Source organism: Carya illinoinensis, chromosome 1 (genome assembly GCF_018687715.1).
Source record: "Carya illinoinensis cultivar Pawnee chromosome 1, C.illinoinensisPawnee_v1, whole genome shotgun sequence".
NCBI lineage: Eukaryota > Viridiplantae > Streptophyta > Magnoliopsida > Fagales > Juglandaceae > Carya > Carya illinoinensis.
The window spans coordinates 53,021,443-53,041,605 of NC_056752.1; the positions used below are offsets into that span (position 1 = coordinate 53,021,443).

Below are 20,163 nucleotides of genomic sequence, written 5' to 3' on the forward strand. Positions count from 1 at the left end.
TAAATTATATGATAAATTTACCTCTTCCCATTACTACAAAAAAAAAAAAAAAAACTTTCCATCAACATGAGCTTTTAGGACAAGTAGTAATTTTTCAAATATCAACGTACTTCATGATATAGAGAGGTACCTGAAGCTTGCTGTAGATATACCAAAATGGCAACAGCAAGAGCAAGAAGAGAACCTACATATATACAAAAACCGTTCAATCACATTTTCTAAGATAGATAAAAGTGGATTTCTGGAAGAGAATACAAGCAAAGTGGAAAAACTCGTTGGATACCTGTACATATGACAAAACTATAGCAATTCCCAGCAGGCCAACAAAATTGGCTAGGAGAATATTGAGAATGAATGGAAGGGAGTCATCAATTGTGTAGAGATCAGAAGAGAACCTACAAAAATAAAAATAAAAAGCCTGGGGGTATATATAAAATACTAAAACAATCTCCTGAAGGTATGTTATTCTAACCTGTTGAGTATCCTTCCGCCGGGTGTCTGATCAAAGAATTGGACAGGCGCATTGATAAGCGTATAAAGCAGTGTGTCATGCACCTTCACTGCAGCTTGTAAGCCCCCAAATGCAAATGAGAATGCCCTCACCAATGTAAGAAAGGAATTTATCATAGAAAAGATGAAGAGTATGACCTGCACAATCAATTACAAACATGTCAAGAACAAGTTCCCCAGGATTCTCTCATGCTTCCCCTCTTCAAAAAAGAAATAATGTACTGAAAGAAAAAAGCAGAGATGTGTAGCAATATACATATATTGCTAAAATTGTCCAGACTGTTATCTCAGTAACTTCATTGTCTGTTAAGTTACCACAGCCTAAGGCTTTGTTGGCTAAGCTTAGCATCCTTTTTTTTTTCTTGACAGGTGAACAAAAATTCTATCCTTAAGGAAGAATAGGCATAACCCAAGTACATAGGTTGGCTGAGCTCAGCATCTTCAGCCATATAATGCATTATTTCTGGAAAATCTGTCGAATTTTTCTTTTTTATAAGTAATCCATTGTATTAATAGAATAGGTATAGCCCAAGTACACAAGATGGTATAAAAGAGAAAACATCTATCTAGGATGAAGAAAAGGAAACAAGAAAATCATATTAAAATCTATAGCTATGGCCCATTGGAATTACTTTCTAATAAAAAAAGATCTAAGATCCTCAAATGATTGCTCCTTGTCTTCAAATGTCCTGTCATTTCACTCTTGTCATAAGCACCATAAAATACAAATAGGAACCATCTTCCACACGGCTTTGATTTGTTGAATACCTCCTAGATTTGTCCAACAAGCCAAAAGCGCCTCCACTGTGGTGGGCATAACCCACGCTAACTCTAATATGGTGACACCTCAACCCATAAAGCTCAGCAACATCACAATGCAGTAGAAGATGATACACTCAGTTTCCCAATGAAGCTGTACATTCAAATTAAATCACTTTGGGAGGTGCCTTATTACTCCAAATCTTCTTCCATGGAAACTGAGTGTTTTGCACATGTGTGAGAGACTTCTAGAACAATCAAATCGAGAATGTGCCTTTACCTGCCTATACCCACCACAACTTATCATTTCCTTGGATGCCTAGTCTCACAAAATACAGAAGTCAAAAGAATTCCTTAAACTACCAACTTCCCAGTCTTGAGCCGCCCTGCTAAAGATGATGTTCCACTATATTTGATCCCCAGCTATCACCATAAAATCAGCCACTGAAACTTCTTTCTCACATGCAATCCTAAATACTGAGGGGAATAAATCTTTTAGTGTATTATTTCCACACCATATATCGCTCCAGAATTTTATTCTAGAACCATCGCCCAACACAAGTCTAGCGTAACGTGAGAACACCTCCCATCCCCAACTACTATGCTTCCAAATCCCCACTCTATGAGGCCTATTTACCTCTCTACTATAACCCCCCCCCCCCCCCCCCCCCCCCCCAAAAAAAAAAAAAAAAAAAAAAAGCCTCACATAGACTTCCATATTTATAATCAATCATCGACTTCCCTAGAGCTTCCAGTTCCGTGCTGTATTGCCACAACCATTTCCCAAGTAATGCCCTATTGAAAATCTTTATATTTCTATACCCAACCCTCCCATGGGAAGTGGGGAACATACCTTAGTCCATTTGACTAGATGGAATTTAAAGTCATCCCCCATGCCACTCCAAAGGAAGTCCTTGTATGCTTTCTTAACCCGGATCGCCACACTTGCTAGAATTGGGAATAAAGATAAGAAATACGTTGGCAGATTAGAGAGAGTACTTTTGATTAAAGTGATCTTGTCCCATTTCGACAAATACAGTCTCTTCCAACCAGCCAATCTACGTTCGATCTTCTCAATCACTGTATCCCATATGAAAAATACTTTAGCCGCAAATAGATTACACACAAGTAAACAGACCAATTGATGTGGTTTGATGTGATACGTCAGATTGTAAAGTTACATTTATTACAAAATAGATTTAACGGATTCCATGAAATCACATCAGTTTGTGGTTTTATTTTATGTAATCTCTTTGTATCTATAGCAGTTCTCATCCCATATTGTTACAATCCTTGCGTCCGCCCCCAACGGTAAACCCAGGTAATTCATAGGTAGGGTAGACACCTTGCATCCTAAAGTGTTAGCCAGTTGTCTAATATTACGAATATTACCAACTAGCACCAATTCTGATTTTTCAAGGTTCATTTTCAAACTTGATGTTGCTTTAAAGAAAAGTAGGAGTGCCCTCAGTGCCCACAATTGGTTTTGTTCCGTCTCAAAGAATATAAGCGTACCATTTGCAAATAACAAATGAGAAATGTTAATAATACCCCTAGTGGGGTCACAAACCAAGAATCCAGCCATGAAGCCACTGCAAACCAACGCCGAAGTCATTCTACTCAATGCCTCCATAACAATGACAAAGAGGAGTGAGAACAGTGGATCCCCTTATCTTAGACCTCAAGAACTGTTGAAGAAGCCAATTGGACTACTATTTCCTAGCACAAAACCATCTAATCCATGAGCACCATATCTCCCCAAACCCACACCTTTCAAGCAAGTAGAGTAGGAAATCCCAATTAACATGATCATATGCCTTCTCCATATCTAACTTACATAGGATCCCCGAGTTACCAGATTTTTGTTTGCTATCAAACATTCATTGGCAATGAGGACTGAAACTAGGATTTGCCTTCCTCGTACATATGTGTTTTGGGGTTTTGTTATAATCTTCCCCAAACCCCCCTAATCGGTTTGCAAGCACCTTAGAGATGATCTAATACACCCTGCTCACAAGACTAATGGACCTAAAATCTTTGACATCCGATGCTCCAATCTTCTTAGGAATTAGTGCTATAAATGTGGAGCTAAGGCTTTTTTCAAAATTTCCAGCCATGACCAGCTCCTGAAACACACTTCCAAACAAGTTTGGAAGAATCCCATAGAAAATCCATCTGGCCGAGGTGCTTTGTCTTTGGCCATTTTCCTCACCACATCATGAATCTCCATCTCCTTGAAGGGCCTCTCCAACCTCGAGGCATCCTGTAGGTCAATAGAATCAAAAGCTAAACCATCAAGCTTGGCCACCGCCTCATTTGTTCCATAAGCAAATGTTCAAAGAAACCAACAACATGATCTCTAATTCCAGGGGTCTCGATACATATTGCACCCTCTGTATTCAACATCTCTATAGTGTTGGTTCTCCTGTGAGAATTGACCACTCGACGAAAGAACTGTGTACTTTGATCCCTTTCTTTCAACCACAAAGCTCTAGATTTTTGGCACCATAAAAGCTCTTGCAGCAAATAACCCTCTCTAATTCAGTAACCACCTTTGACTTTCAAGTTATTTCTTCCAAGGAAAGAGCCCGGCCTTCTTGTGTCCTCTCTAGCTCCTGAAGCTCTTCCAATATGAACTTCTTTCGTTCCCCTATGTTGCCAAAAGACTATGTTCCTAATCTTCAAATCATTTTTTAAAGCTTTCAATTTACCTGCAAGAATCAAACTAGGGATTCCATCAAACTGATATGAAAACCACCATTGCTGAACCCTGTCCACAAAACCTTTAGTCTTCAACCACATATTTTCAAATTTAAAATACCGACGCCCTTCTTGGATACCACCATAATCAACCAAAATAGAAAAATGATCCGAGCATAAACGAGACAACCTCCTTTGACATACTTCCGGATACTAAGCTTCCCAATCCTAGGATACTAAAAATCTATCCAATCTAGACCACATATGATTTGACCACGTGAATGCCCCTCCCATGAGAGGGATGTCCACCAAATTCAAGTAGAAAATAAATTCTGAAAATTCTGTCATTGCTGGTCGCATTCTACTATCTCCTGAGCTTTCACTTGGAAATCTTACAACATTAAAGTCCCCACCTATACACCATGGTAATTCCCACCAGCTAATTCTTCCCATAACATGCTTCTATTGCTGTCCAAGTTTGGCTCATAGATACCAGCAAAGGCCCACATAAAGTTATCTTCCACGCTCCTAAAAGAACATGCCACTTCTATCGCATTTATTACTTCATAGTTTTCTCCCTAAACTCTATTCACGCTTCGGTTCCGACATTTACTTGTAGAATAAAACTTAGCGTCATTTATAATTTCAACAGTTGCGTAGAAATACGCCAAGTTAAAAATTTTACACACGATATACAACTACTTAGTCTACTTTGTTTAGAAAAGGGGATACAAAATCTTGTCTGTTTGGTAGCTAGGGGAGATATTATGCACTTAAAGAACTTGGTTCCCCTTTGCAGTTCATAATCTATATTGGCTAGCCTTAAAAATATTTCTATTTTCACCCATGGATTGTATTGCTTTCAAAAAAGTCTGTCTCCCATTAACTTCTTCATTCACTAGCCCTTGTACAGTAACTGACATGATTGTACATCATACTTGCAGAACTAAGTCATGCATATATGGACCTGAAGAAAACTATGGAAATCTCATGTGTGTGCTTGTGATTTTGAATGTGTTTATGAGAGAGAATATATATCTTTGCCACGATTAACATATCTCTAGTGCTAGTCCTCATGGTAATGTTACATAAAGATAGAAAGAGAAATATAATTTTTCTTTTTTGATAGGTAAGAAAGAGAAATATAATTATTTTAAGTAGTTACCCTGTCATTCTAATAAAATTATTGACTTATGATCTAGATAGTATTGACAAGGACAAGATATAACAAATTGTCTGAACATCTGTGAAATACATCCAGACAGACAGCAGACAGATTGATCCTAAGACCACTTGCTGTTTATATTGAAAAGAGGAGAAGCTGAATACCAGATAAAACGAGGTTGAGTATTCTGTCTGACTACTTCCTGTCTTTGTATCAACCCAAAATGACAGCCATAGATCATTTCCATTACGAGAAGCTTGCATTAAAATTGCTGACAAGCATATTACAACAGTAATAAGCCAACCAGAAAATGCAGCATAATTCCTGCAAAAGATAATAATACCAAACTGAATGTTACTGAAATATCCCTAAACAACTACAGTTTCAATATATTGTTATCTCATATATGCAGCAAGAATAGAACAGTTAATATTTTCTCACTTGTATACATCAAGTTCAACACTGCCCTCTTTTCGTAGCTCAGTTTCAATGATCTTTTGTGCTTCCTCTGAAACATGGGTGGCATCTTTTTCAAGGAGGAGATCTTGTTCAATTTCATTGTTTGTAGCCATGCTGCCTTCTTGTTGAATGTGCAAATATGTGTTGCATTCATTTAGCGGAGAGAATGCTGAATATGAAGAGACAGACAAGTCAGCTGAACTTCCCACCCACTTCACATGTCCTTTTTCCATTTCAACAACCAAATCCGCAGATGATATTGCCTGGGAGTGTCATAACACATATGAAACTTGTTTAAGTTTATGGAAGCTACAGTATACATTAAACTGTTTTCTTATGCTGATATCCAATGTTGAGTGTAAGTCATGCATTGCTATGATGAATTTCACATACAACACATACTCAACTGGGTTATTTCCTGAAAAACAAATAAGAGAAACTCAACACTGATCACTGAATTAAGTGACGTTGAAGATTATTTTCAAAAGATCGAAATCTACTCCAGTATGTGCGCCAACCAAATCTATGAATTTCATGCATCTAAACTTTAAAATTATAAAATCGACGAATTTTAGTAAACCGCAAAAAAAGTGCATCCAAGTACACAAGGACCTAGCCATTCTTCATTTCCTTGCACATAATTTAGCAAAGGTTGGTTTTATTAAAGGTGACTGTCAGAATGTAAATTAAATGATTAAATTCACTTCTTTCATTAGCTTAAACTTTTGGTATAATTGATGACTTACATAATATCAAGCAGAGATATTGAATGAGAACTACTTATTAAGCGAGCGTTTGGCCTACATTTGATAGGGTGTGATGTAAAGTAAATTAGTGATTATTTTCACCTATTCCCATTAGCTCAAACTTTTAGGACAAATAGAAATTTAACAACAAGAAGAGATACTCAAAAATGAATTCCATTGTGTATGCAGTCTGCTAATAATAGAGCTTCAATTGATGAGAGTAAGTGTTGATTCCAACTTCAGTTAGGGAGGAAGAAAGTTGGAACTTAAAGTTTCACATCTGGTGGACTACGACCACACTTACCAAGAGAAAAAGGATTAAGTATACAAATGTAATGTATGTTTAAGGAATATAGGAATAGACTTGGAATACGATGAGACTGGAAAGCCCGAAGCCACCAAAAAGTGATACTTTCATCATACGGGTACAGATAGTCTGGAAAGAAATGCCAACATATGACTCCATAATGCAGAATGGAGTCAAAGAACTAGTTCAAATGAACCCAAAAACTTTGGATCAAGGCTCAGTGGGACCTGAGATGCATTAATTTTTATACCATTGGTTAGTTTATCTCTTTATCGTTGCCTTCATTAGATAATCACTCCCTTCAATCAGTTGCTATCTAACCACAGTGCTAGTAAATATTCCCTTGATCCAATGATCCCGTGGCCATATTGTCAATTTAAGTCAAATGTTTACTCAAATCATGTAAAACCCTAAAAAAACATAAGAATTTGAGGGAATCACCTGAACATTATGGGTACAAAGTACACGCGTATGTTGCTTCATAAGAGGACCCAAGATAGCATTATTTAAAATCCATTGAGCAACCTGAGCATCGACGGCACTGAGGATGTCATCAAGCATAAAAATATTGGAGCCATGATAAATAGCCCTGTTCGTGTCACAAAGCTACAAGTCAGTTTGATATGAATCCCTTCAAAAATATGAAGGGTAAGAAAAACATGGTAATTTTTAAAGATGCTATAACCTGGCCAAAGCAAGACGAGCTCTCTGTCCACCTGATATGTTGACTCCTTTTTCTCCAATATAAGCCATGTCTCCTCCAACCATTAATGAAACATCAACATCCAGTGTGCATGCCTTTAAAGTATCTGAGTATCTGCTCAAGGATAGTAAAATATTGTTCATTGCAGAACTACAACTTTCAAGACTTATAGTTTTTTCACTTATCAAAAAAAGATTTCTAAACCTTGAGGACTTAGAACAGTCGAAGATAAATAAAATTTGTAAATAACAACCTTGAGATTAAAGGGTTGTTTGGGAAGTTAGATGAGATCATCTCATCTCAAAACTTCTCATAATTTCCTTCCCTCAAACACAAAACACTTTTCACTTTCAAATCTTCAACTTTTTCATCTAATCATTACCCAATCATTACAACTTTTCCAAACTTCCAGACAAACCACAAAAAACAATACAAAATTTTCAAAATTCAAAACAAAAATAATATTCAAAAATAATATTCAAACAATTTTTTAACTTTATAATATTTTTATTCAACTTTTTCTCTCTCCTTTTCCAAAACTCAATAAAAATCTTAACTCAAACCATTTCACCACTATTCACATAATTCTCATCTCATCTCATTACCCAAACATGCCCCAAATTGCAGATGAACAGAAACTCTTTACTGCTGATAGAATTATAAAATCATAATAGAGTCAATGCAGTCAATATGTCAGGAAAAGATGAATTTTTATTGTTGATATATTACACCTTCTAGGATCATAATTCTCTCCAAACAAAATATTATCACGTATAGTTCCAGATAGAATCCATGGTACCTACAGTTTCAAAACAGCAAAGGCCAACATAAGAAACTTTCATTTTGACAGTACATAGGGAAAACCATCATGCAGAGAAGCTTTGAACCTGTGGTACATATGCTATAGATCCAATTGACTGTATTGATCCATGAAGCAGCCGCATCTCTCCCAAAATCGAATTTAATAAGGATGATTTACCAGAACCAACCTGATTACATGATCTTAGCTGAGCGAAGAATAATACGCTAAATCTCATCATAGAATTTTTTGTTTTTTGATAAGTAAACGGTAAAATTATATTAATATGAATAGGCATAACCCAAGTACACAGAGGGTATACAAGAGATAACAACTATTTAGGAGGAAGAAATAGAAACAAGAAAATCATGATAGAATTTTTAACAGTGAATGATAGTCAATTCAGCGATTTATACTAATCAAAGTGCTAATCTCCATTTCATTATCTGCATATACAACAGGTAGAAAAGCATTCTGTTTATATTAATAATTTACCATTCCACATGCTTCACTGGAAGATCATGGGCAAGAAATTTCAGACAAGTAGTTGTAAAGCAACGTCTTGAGTTTTCCAAAACCATCATTTTCCAGCACTATTAGCAGCAGCCCCCACGTCACAAAATGAAATGTAAAAATTGCCTGAAAGTATTATGCTACTCCAGATATTTTGAAGTTGAAGATTTGAACAATATGTCACAAGTTGAGGAAAAAGGTAATGGATTGCAAACAATTGACAGACAGTGCAAAACATTCACAGACCTTGGATTCAGCATTATGGTGACAGGCATATGGAATCATACAATTTAGAATCATATGCAGCACCAGTAGCATGAAAGATTTGAAGACAAACGTTGTTACTCAGAGATGGATTCCACAAGCACACGCACAGGTGTTACTAAAATACAACTAGATATGGGGTAATGATGGAAAAATAGAATTTTGAAAAACTAAGTACAGGTCTGACCTCTCCAATAACTGCAACAAAGCAACCCTTCGGGAGGTTTAGAGTCACATGATTCAACACCATATTCCATTCTTTTTCATCACTACTTGACCAAGCACAACATGCATCACGCATAGCAATAGCCGCATCTTTAGAAGTAGCTTCAGACTGTTCATTCAGAAAACTTGGTGAAGGTGAATCTGCTGTCTGTTCCAACCCAGGTTTGAACTCAGAGCAAGAGAGGAACCTGCTCAACCGCCTGGTAGATATAATTGCCTGGCATAACATAAATAAAAGTCAATAAATTATTATTGAGCTTAAAAAGGTGTCTGCTTCAAAACTCATGGTATTTGGAGAGCTCACATCAATGAGTCCATTAATGACCCATGGGAATGAATTTAGAGGAGAGATCAACGTATTAAACAGAGCAAGACAGGTGAAGACCTGCATTTAAGGTTGTCAGGGAAATCAACTTTATTGGCAATAACCACATTGATCAAATGAAATGCGCAGCGAACGAAGGAAAAAAAAAAAGAAAAAATCTAGTTGCAAGCATAATTGTGCACTAATATGTGCACCAATCTATTGTGATTGGTCAAAAAGTAGATTTTATTGAAAACAGTGTTAATTTAAATTTTAAGTATGAAAGAATCAGTATTGATACGCAAATTAGTGCGCGACTTTGCTTGTATGTAGCAAAACTCAAAAAAAAAAAAGCACAGATACTTGAGAAACAGTTAGTATACCGTTGCAGCATCAAGTGGATGCCCCATGAGTGTAAAGAGTCCGAATGTGAACAGTGAGAAAAGAGTGGGTGTTGTGGCCCAAAAGAATACACACCATGCATCCAAGTACTTCCGCGTCTAATTAAAGAAGGAACAAAATATTAAAATTCCAAAATCCTCTAGATATTGGCAAATGAAGTCGACTAATCAAATGCATAAATTTTGGGTACTCAAAGAACACAAGTCATACAGTTAGGTGTTTCACTTCTGAAGATCTTGTATCCATCAACCGGCTAGAAAAAAGCAGCTCCCAGCCATACATCTTCAATGTGCGAATATATGTCAAAACTTCACCTGTCTTCCTTATCCTATTGAGGATCAAAATTTTTTTTTTTAATCAGTAAATAAGAAAGTTTATTGATAATAGGTGAAGCCAAGTACACGGGGACATATACAAGAGCCAATTGAGGATCAAAATAATTGAATTTGGATATTTTTTTAATCATGAGATTTACTGCAAAACACACTGCATTCAATTATATCATTGCAACTACTAATGCTAACGGTTGTAATTTTTCATGTTCTCATTGTTATGGCCAACTCAACCCAGCTACTTGAGGCTGACGGCCCAAATCAAGCTATAAATCCATGTCCTGAATATAGCCTTGTGTTATTAATCAAGCACCAGCTTTCTGTTAATAATGCACGTAAAAGACCAAGCGCTGGACAATCATTGAACCATTCAAGATATATAACCATATGTTGCAGGAAAAGAATAAGAGAAATTAGGTTTGCTAAAGTAGCCATAAGATCACATGCTGGCCTTTCCTTGTAGCTAATATGATAGAGTGGACCAGAAAAGAAGAATTAAAAAAACAGTTAGAAACAAAATTAAATAAAGCCAGTTGTATGATTAGCATAATATGAAAGAGTTCAAGAGTTTTTTTCTGGAAGACTTTATTTATGTGGGCCACTGTTATAGACTTTAATGGTCTCAACTTTCATGATTTTCTTGTAACCGTTTCTAGTTCCTAACTAGGTGTAATCACATGTATACTTCCTGTGTACCTGGGCTATGCCTATTTTTATATCGATAAAATATCTTCTTATAAAAAAAATGATTATCCTGCTCCTATACTATGTCATTAAGTAAGATGACATTTTGAACAGCCAAATGTTGTTGGTATGAAGTCTATTTATAGACAACAAATCTCTACTGAAAAAACAAGGCAGCTTTAGGAGAAATACAGAAAAAAAAGGCATATGAATTGACTTCAAAGGAGGAATTCTTAAAGAGGATAAATGCACAACTTCGTGCAATACATACATTCACATGGAGAGAAAAATCATTATAATAAAGAAAAAAATAATAATAATGATAAATATATAGCTAAAACAGAAATCAGAGCCAAAAGCAAGCCTTCACCTCATTATTTTCAAATCTCTATAGATATACTATACAACTTCTGATCAATCGTAAACCACCTTACTTATAAAAAATAAATAAATCAATTGTAAACCACCTTAACTCTAATTCCATCAAGCAACTTTTAAGGATATATTTATAGTGCTATAGAGAATCAGAGATAAAAGATATATCTACCTCTCATCCTTTTGCTTCATCATTTTTTCAGTAGCACTCGCAATCAATTTAGAGATCCATTTATTGACTGCAGAACATGAAGAGAATGTTTTCAGCAGGCCACTGGAAAAGAAGGAGACTTCACCACAATGAAACAAAACCATAAAATGGTCACAAAATTAACCAACATAAACTAGTATAATACTATAATTTCCACTTAACAGGTCACATGATAGGACAAAGGAATCAGAATATTAATCTTGTTAAGAGAGAAGCATAAGCATAAAGATGCAACAAGAAGAAGCGGACTTAAATGGACAAAGTTGGTGTAGAAAAATATGAAGCTCCAAATTTCCGTCTACATATTGAATAGGCTAGGGTTGCAACGTTAATCCCACAGCATTGAGCTCTTTATTGACATCACAAAAACTTGGATTCATTCCAATGCATTGAGATGTTTGGAGCTATGTTGATAAATATTTTTTTGATAGGTAATCAAGAAATTTTCTTCATAGAAATAGGCAAAGCCGAGTTAGAGGTTACAATTGAAAATAGAAAGTCATGGACAATCAGTCCGTTACAAACTATGGCCCCCGCCCACAAGAACAATAACTTAAAAGAGAAAACTTTTAGCTCATCCGTTGTTCTCTCACGATCTTCGAAGTTTCTAGCATTTCCCTCCCTCCAAATACACCAACACATACATATAAGAACCATTCACCAGATGGCCGCCACTTGTGAGTTACTGTGAAGGCCTCTCCAGCTTGCGAGAAAATCCACCAATCTAAGAGGCATGACCCATGAGCTACTTCGCAGTGTAAAAGAAAATGATCTACTAATTCCCCATGCTTCTTACACATACAATACCAATCCAACACTATTACCCGGTGTTTCCTTAAGTTACCTGTGGTAAGGATCTTGTCCAATGATGCTGTCCAAATGAAAAAAGCTGCTTTTGAATTAGCTTTCGTCTGCCATTTACTCTCTTCCACGGGAACATGGTCATTCCAGGACTTGTTAGAACTAGGTAAAATGATCTAACAGTGAACTTACCTTTCTTGGAATGGCTCTGGTGCATATTATTGCCGGTGCCCCCTGTCATACTTACTAAATATGATGCCGCAAAGAACTTTGTAATAGTCTCCAACTTCCAATCTTGGGCTGCCCTAATGAAATCAATATTCCATTGAGGGGAGCCATTGGAAAAGACCAAAAGATCGGCAATAGCTGCATCCTTTTCTCATGCGAGCTCAAAAATAGCAGGGAATGTGTCTTGGAGGCTATGGTGACCGCACCATTTGTCATACCAAAATCTGACACTAGAACCATCACCCACCACAATATGTTCATGTCCTCGAAAGGTCTCCCAATGTCTTCTAATATATTTCCACAACCCCACCCCATGTGTGCCTCGTACCTCATTCAAGCACCATCCTCCCCAAGCCTCTCCAAACTGTGAATCTATAACAAACTTCCATAAGGCCCCCCTTTCGTGTTGGTACCTCCACAACCATTTACCCAATAGACTTGATTGAATTTCGTCAAGTGGCGAATCCCCAATCCTCCACCAGAAATTAGAGTACAAACAGTTGACCAATTAACCAAATGAAATTTGAACTTTTCCCGCAATCCACTTCACAAGAAATCCTTTTGTAACTTCTCAATGCAGTTAGCTACCTTTGTGGGGAGCAGGAACGAGGACAAAAAGTAGGTCGGTAAGTCTTAAGTACTCTCTATTACCAAACTTAATAAAGTGTACCATTAAAGTGGAAGAAGAAAAAAAATACTCTAAGAACCCATATTACTGATTGAAAAAGAAAAGGAATGCTCGTAAAAACCAGCAGCCAACTCAAGAGGTTATGTAACAACCCAAAAAAAAAAAAAAACACATCATATCTAGGCTTATACTCCAAAGTACTAGTCAAGAATTAATCAGAGCTAATTTGAATCACCATGAAGCTCAATTCCACCAAGGTAGGAGTCACTATTTGACTTGACACTTCTTTTATAAGTAATAAGAAATTTTAATAACGTATACAACAAAGACACCTATCTAGAAATCGAAAGTAATGCAAGAAAATCATGAATTTGAGCACATTGAAGTCTGTAGAGGCATTTCACAGGATAAGAGTACACCCTGTGTACTTGGATTGCACCCTTTGTGCTCTTATTAAAAAAACAAAGAGGCAGCATAGAGTCAGTTATTCAAACTTGCACTGACTGCGTAGTTGACAACACACGAGAAGAAAACAATGCCATTTGAGAAGTTGGACACTGCATTTACAAACCTGGTATCAATAAGATGGTTATTGCAATTCCTGAGACAAAAGCGAATCTCACTTGCGTATACAAAAGACACAAAGCCACTCCTATTTGCAAAGGCAAGCTGAAACAGTCATCAAAGTAGAGTTGTTCCAAAAATTAAATATGCTTAAAATCTTGATTATATAAGATAGGCACAATTATAAGCATAAGGAAAATGGGATCACAAGCTGCATTGATAGATAACAAAAACAAACGCAATGACATGATGAAATAAAAAAATAAAAAAAAATAAAAAAAGTCCAGAAAACAAAAGCACTAAATGGATCTATGCTGCATTGGCATGGTTTAAATAGATGGTACAATCAGATCTTCTAATACTCTCTGAAATGTTGTTGTAGTTATTCTCCACCTAAAACATTTCGCTGCAAAAGAAAGATAAAATAAAAAATAGACATTGAGAGATGTAAATCTGCAAGCAAGAAAAAAATAAAATCTACATTCTTACTGCAGGTAGCCAATAGCACTTATATTGCCCATTATCATTTCACAGATATTCCTGGTCGTGTCTCAACTGTAACAAGCTTTCTTAACATTTTCGTTTTTAGCTAGTAGCATGGTATTGGAGGCCCACAGAAATATTAATGGAACTTTTGAACACCTCTGCTAATAAATTGAGAACATTACAGGTCTATTGGATGGACCCAAGTGTCTCAGCCCAATTTTGCAGTCAATGCTAAAATGAACTCGTGTTATTTCTTTCCTCAGCTGTGAATATGGACACACAATGGAAAAGCTTAAAACCTCCTTTTTCAATACTCTCCATTAGGCAGCTGCTAGAGACTTTAATGAGCTGAGCTTTCATGATTTTCTGGCATCTTTTTCTGTTTCTAGTTAGGTATTCCTCTTGTATACATTTTGTGTAGGGCTATGCCTTTTGCTCTTTTAATAGAATCTTTGATTACTTATTTGAAAAGGAATATGGACACTCTTGGCTGGCCCTTTTCTTTTCCCCAGGGGAACGGATGATGGTGACAGCACACAATGTTTAGCTTTATATCTCTACTTTATGCTCAAAGATTATCAGATTTTGTAATTAAAAGAGAAAAGCTGCTACAATACATACTTTTGAGAGAGATACAAAAAAACAAGAGGCATTACCTCCACAAGTCATGGAAACTGTTACACAAGTTGACAGTTCTGTCAGCGTCTATTGACATGAATGTCTGAATTTCCCCCTCAGAAAATTTTGATCGCTCTGCTAGGCTGATGCATAGACACTGTAAGAAATTATAAAACTTCAAATAAAGCAATCATGTGAGTCTTACCTAGTAAACTACGGGCCCAGAAATAGGAGGGGAAGATAGGAGGAAAAGGAACAAAAAATAAATAACATGCATGCATCTATATGAAACTTGAGTGAAAAAAAAAAAAAAAAAAAGAGGAGCAATGAGACAACAGCAATAATAACTAAACGAAAAGCATTATCATGGATTTGATTTGACAGAAAGCAATCCATTACCACATAAAAGAGAACGGACTGAGCACGGAAATCAATCATTTTTTTATTCTTTTCACGAGATCCGGTAGTTAAAAAAAGGCAATCAAGTTATTACTAAACATTATAACTCAATTGAGCACGAGGAAAGAGTACAAATAATTTTATATCATGAATATAAAAAGAATATAAGTTTCAAACACAATGCTATTTACCTGATTTACATTTGGGTAGTCCAAGTGGAATTATAGATCTTTGTTAGCCACACATTTTAACTAGCTCTTCTCATCTTACATTCAATACATAAGCCTACATGGAGACCATGAACATATGGAAACTGGATTGAAACTGAACTAAAGTGCCATGTTAAAGCATCCAACCCAAGAGCGTATGCTTTTAGATGGAGAGGCAAAACTAATGCATAAATCAATATCAAACTCCAAACCCACAAGATGTGGGATTCTTAAACATGCTAAAACCTTTTCGGAAAGGTCTTTTGGCAAAATTGCAAATCTAGAACAAAAAGACCCTAACAGACTCCCATGAGGTGGAGATGGCATGTACAGATAACTAGAGATAAAAGTTTAAACCGGAAAACCGTCCCGGACCAGACTGAACCAAACTGGTTGGTCTGGTTTCTGTTATGTGCTTTCCAGGACTGGACCGGACTGGTTTTAAAATATATACATAAATTAAAATTTTAATATTATATAAAATATTTTATACATACAATTTTTATATATAATATATATAATTATATATGAAATTTTTATATATAATTATATATCATATATAAAATAATTCTATATTATAATTTATAACATAAAATTTTAATCTTAAATATGAACATTTGTAATTTGTTAGATCATATGCTATAAGAGTTATAGCATAATATAGTTAACTCAATATGTTAGTATTAATACTATGATATTCGTATAGTATGATACTATGATATATACATATATATATCAATATTATACTATGATAGTAGCATAATATTATAATTTATAGTAGTAACACTATAATACTATGATATATTAATATATAATATAAATTGACATTTTATTAAAACTGAAAAACCGGACCGAATCAGTAAAACCGGAAGTACCAGTTTAGGAAGATGATCGGTACGGAATCAGTTTTTGAAAATGCAAAACCAGTGCAACCAGTTCGGTTTCAAAAATTCTACAAAACGGGACCAAACGGGACCCGTTACACCCCTAAGAATAACATAGATTCCAACAAAATTGACCACTATTTGAACACAGGACCATATAGGAAACACGCGCTTTGAATAGAGAACAGTTTCTGCAAACCTAAGCAATTATAATGTAAGAAAACACCTGCTGCTTCTAAAGAGGAAGAAGTGTCAAACTATATGTTAAGTCCGATGTTTATAACTGACATAATAAGTGAAGTCATATTAGACTTGTATCATCAAAAGAGATGTAAGAGATGAATCCATAGCTTTGGGATTTTCTCATGGTTGAACATACCTATAATTTGATAAGACAGACCTATAGCAGGCCATACCAGTCAATCTTTCCATTAGCACCCCCTCCCCTCCGGTGTGCTAAACAACCATTAGAAATCAACATTCATAATCTAATCCCTGAGATTATGTACAACACATTTTCCTATTCAACTATTTTCTCGTCAAGCTTCGCCACCAGTTGACCTTCATCTAGTTGGTTTTAGGTTCCAAATGAACTCTTTCCGGCAAGCCTATGGACATGCTATCAAAGTGCAGAAGTTTCCATAATCCATAGGTTTTTATAAATCTAATGTATAGGTCTCGTTTGGTTACACAGATGAGATGAGATAAAAGTGGTAAGTTGAATAAAATATTGTTAGAATATAATTTTTTAATATTTTTGTTTTGAGATTTGAAAAAGTTGAATTGTTTCTTGTATTTTGTGTGGGATTTTGGAAAAGTTATAATAATTAGATGAGATATCATCAGTCAATGCTTTCCAACCAAAGAATTTTAATGAAAATATGCTGTGTTAAAATGAAGGCCATCTTTACAAGAGTGATAAAAGTCAAACGTTTGAGAGAATAAATACCTTTCGGTAGATAACAATCATAATAATGGATCTCATCTTTAGCTTCAGATTGGAAAGATGGAAAGTGTATTGCGTGTCAAAAAAGGATCTGCACAATTGGGGCAAGAATTCTACCTATATCACTGTCAATAGTAAATAGCATTGACAGCATAAGTTATGTATTTATGAGAGAGAGAGAGAGAGAGAGAGAGAGAGAGAGAGAGAGAGAGAGAGAGAGAGATTGCATGATATTAATCTAGTATACAGTAGTGAAGGTGAAAGGAGCTATATGCTTGTCCCGTGCACACATATCATGTCTGTCACAAACCTAAATAGAAACACAAAACTAAATCTCAAAGGAAAACAATATAGTACTTCTCACATTGCAACTTATTAAGAAAAAGTACTTTTCACATTGTTGATATTGCGTTAAGAAGAATAAATAATGCATTTAATTTTCTACAAGTGACATAGCTAAGTAGAGTAGTGAACCACTGTAACACAAATATGACTGCCAAGGATACAGATTAATAAAAGCCCTACATCAGACACAGATATCCAGGACATCAGAATTGACAAAACAACCAAGGTCCCCTTTGGACGTAATAATAACTAGGTCCCTGGTGGATGTTGATATAACTATTCAATTGAATCTGACTTCTGAATTATTACTCGACCAAAACTATAATGAACATGTTCTTTTTTTAAAATTATAGTAGAATCGGATTAGTCCTGTTTCTTTTCAAAATTTTTTATACAAGTAAAATTAAAAGTTACAGACAATTTGATTTTTTTATATAAGTAAGAATTAAGAACAAGTTCATATAACAATACAATTGACAGAAGTTCTAGCAAATGCAATTCACAAGAAAGAAAAAAAATATATCTAAAACTATCACAATTGAAAGTTGAAGAATAAGAGTTACTTAAGGACAGATGTCAGCCCCAAGGACATAGCAAGAACATAGCCATCCAAATTCCCAGAACCTGAATAAAAAAAAAATAGTGATAAATTCCATCACCGTTAGTATAAAACCAATTTAAAAACTTCATAAAGAAGTCATGCCTTATGAAGAGAGATATGATAAATAGAGATATGCAAACTTTTTTTTATAGGTAAAGAAGCATTTTATTGATGAAAGAAATAGGCATAGTCCAAGTACACTGGACATATAAAAGAGCAACGCCTATGTGAATAGATTTTATGAAGAGGGATATAATAAATAGAGATACGAAAAATATATTTAGATAGCAAAGAAGGTGGGGAAAATTATTGCAGCCAATCTCAATCAATTGAAAAAGGATTTTTAATACCATAGAAGTGTTTGCAGATAGTTTCAAGAATCAGAACTAAGAAAAAGTACTCATTTCAGCAAACCTTGTTGAAGAAATCGAATCAGCTTATTGAGAAGCAACGGTCCAGCAAAACCAATACAATCATTAAACACCTAACAGTATGCCAATACAAAATCAGTATTATAAATTAAAAATATATATATTAAAAGAACGATAATTATAGCAATTTTAACAAGGAAACAAATCGAAGAGAACAAGCCTATATGCTACATGATCTTATCTAACTTAAGAAAAATACTACAGGAGTTAGAGGCCGCATCATAAATTTAAGCAAATGGGAAGAAAAGGTGCCTCACAATGTAGAAATACCTTTAAAAAACCTAGGCGAACATATGGCCACCCATATGCACAACAGATTGCTCTAAACAAGGATGGATTAGATATATTCCTAATCTGCTGATCTTGCCAACTGCTTAGCAATGCATTATGACAAGAAGATGGGTCCATATCAGCAGGGAACTGAAGCAAATCTTCAAAGTCCAGCTGCTTTTCCGCACCGCAATTCATCACAGAAGTGATAGATTTGAATGTCATAAGATCCCAATAGCTCTGTGTGTTTCCCTTTGACAATCAAATTAAACACAAAAAGTAGTATAAATTTTCAAATTTTGGGAAAAGCAAAGAAAATTCATAATAAGCAGCATCCAGAAAGGGTAGTCTCATTTTTTGGTAGAGGCTTGCCTTGAAGGCAACAATTGACATTGTACTCTTCATTATAGCTGCAATGTTGGTCAAAATGCTTGGACTAGGCATTACATGTAAGGCCACATCCCAACAGAAAGAAATTTCAAGGCAAAACAGAAAAAACTTATAAAAAGATGTTAAGAATTGCCTTATGAATGACTAGATGATGTTGACAACATAGAAATTTTGAAGATTTTCTCACTCTCAATCCAAAAGTCCTTACACCAAAACAATCTCAAAAAATGATTTTCATCAAAGCATCTTGCCTCAATTCCCAAAAAATCCAAATTAAAACCCACGATCTTTAAATTAAGAAAATAAAAATCTATTTAGAGAAAATAAAAATCTTCAATTAATCATTTCCCTTGGTTTCCATTGAAAGAAAAATATAAACCAAAAATACAAAAACCCAAAAAGACAATTTCACTAAAATTTTACCAAAACAACCTGCCCACTTTCAACAACCCAATAAAAACACATCTCAAAAACTTTTTTTTCAAGGCTTCTAAAAAATTATAGTAACCAATCATGGCAAAAAATCAACTTTCACAAAACTTAAAAAAAATTAAAAATTAAAAAAAAAAGAAAAAAAAAAAAAGGAAAAAAGAAAGAAAGAAAGAAAAACCTCTCACAAAAATATTTCTTTTCTGATTTGGCACTGGGTGTCCAAAAACAGTGTCCCGACTAATTCCAAGGGTGCACAGGCCCTTGGCAAGGAGTTTCCTGCAAGTGCACCCAGGGTAATTCAAGGGCAAAATCCCTTAGTCTGATGGCTCCTAGAGATTGTTTGCACTAAAAGGGATTTGAAACTTAGACCTAGGGGAGCATACCCGCAAGCCTAAGGACTCTTACCAGGGGTTTCATAAAATATTCTTCCCAAACATATTCTCAATGAGTCCCACCACTTTTTCAACTCAATA

The 20,163-nt window shown here is 35.3% G+C and overlaps 1 protein-coding gene across 4 annotated transcripts in view; it reads right to left on the reverse strand.

Moving 5' to 3' along the window:
- LOC122285437 (ABC transporter C family member 13) overlaps positions 1–20,163 on the reverse strand; it is a 37,653-nt gene that overhangs the window by 12,186 nt on the left and 5,304 nt on the right. For all 4 annotated transcript variants that reach the window (XM_043095363.1, XM_043095362.1, XM_043095361.1 and 1 more), the window contains exons 8-27: positions 18,869–19,120; positions 18,582–18,651; positions 18,130–18,190; positions 17,225–17,312; positions 14,822–14,940; positions 13,687–13,784; positions 11,420–11,486; positions 10,067–10,184; positions 9,838–9,954; positions 9,455–9,535; positions 9,113–9,367; positions 8,237–8,338; positions 8,081–8,148; positions 7,332–7,463; positions 7,088–7,235; positions 5,576–5,856; positions 5,299–5,458; positions 473–648; positions 284–395; positions 131–184 (exon numbers count right to left, since the gene is read on the reverse strand). In XM_043095363.1, the coding sequence (XP_042951297.1) occupies positions 131–184; positions 284–395; positions 473–648; positions 5,299–5,458; positions 5,576–5,856; positions 7,088–7,235; positions 7,332–7,463; positions 8,081–8,148; positions 8,237–8,338; positions 9,113–9,367; positions 9,455–9,535; positions 9,838–9,954; positions 10,067–10,184; positions 11,420–11,486; positions 13,687–13,784; positions 14,822–14,940; positions 17,225–17,312; positions 18,130–18,190; positions 18,582–18,651; positions 18,869–19,120 (2,559 nt within the window). The remainder of the gene's footprint in view (positions 1–130; positions 185–283; positions 396–472; positions 649–5,298; positions 5,459–5,575; positions 5,857–7,087; positions 7,236–7,331; positions 7,464–8,080; positions 8,149–8,236; positions 8,339–9,112; positions 9,368–9,454; positions 9,536–9,837; positions 9,955–10,066; positions 10,185–11,419; positions 11,487–13,686; positions 13,785–14,821; positions 14,941–17,224; positions 17,313–18,129; positions 18,191–18,581; positions 18,652–18,868; positions 19,121–20,163) is intronic.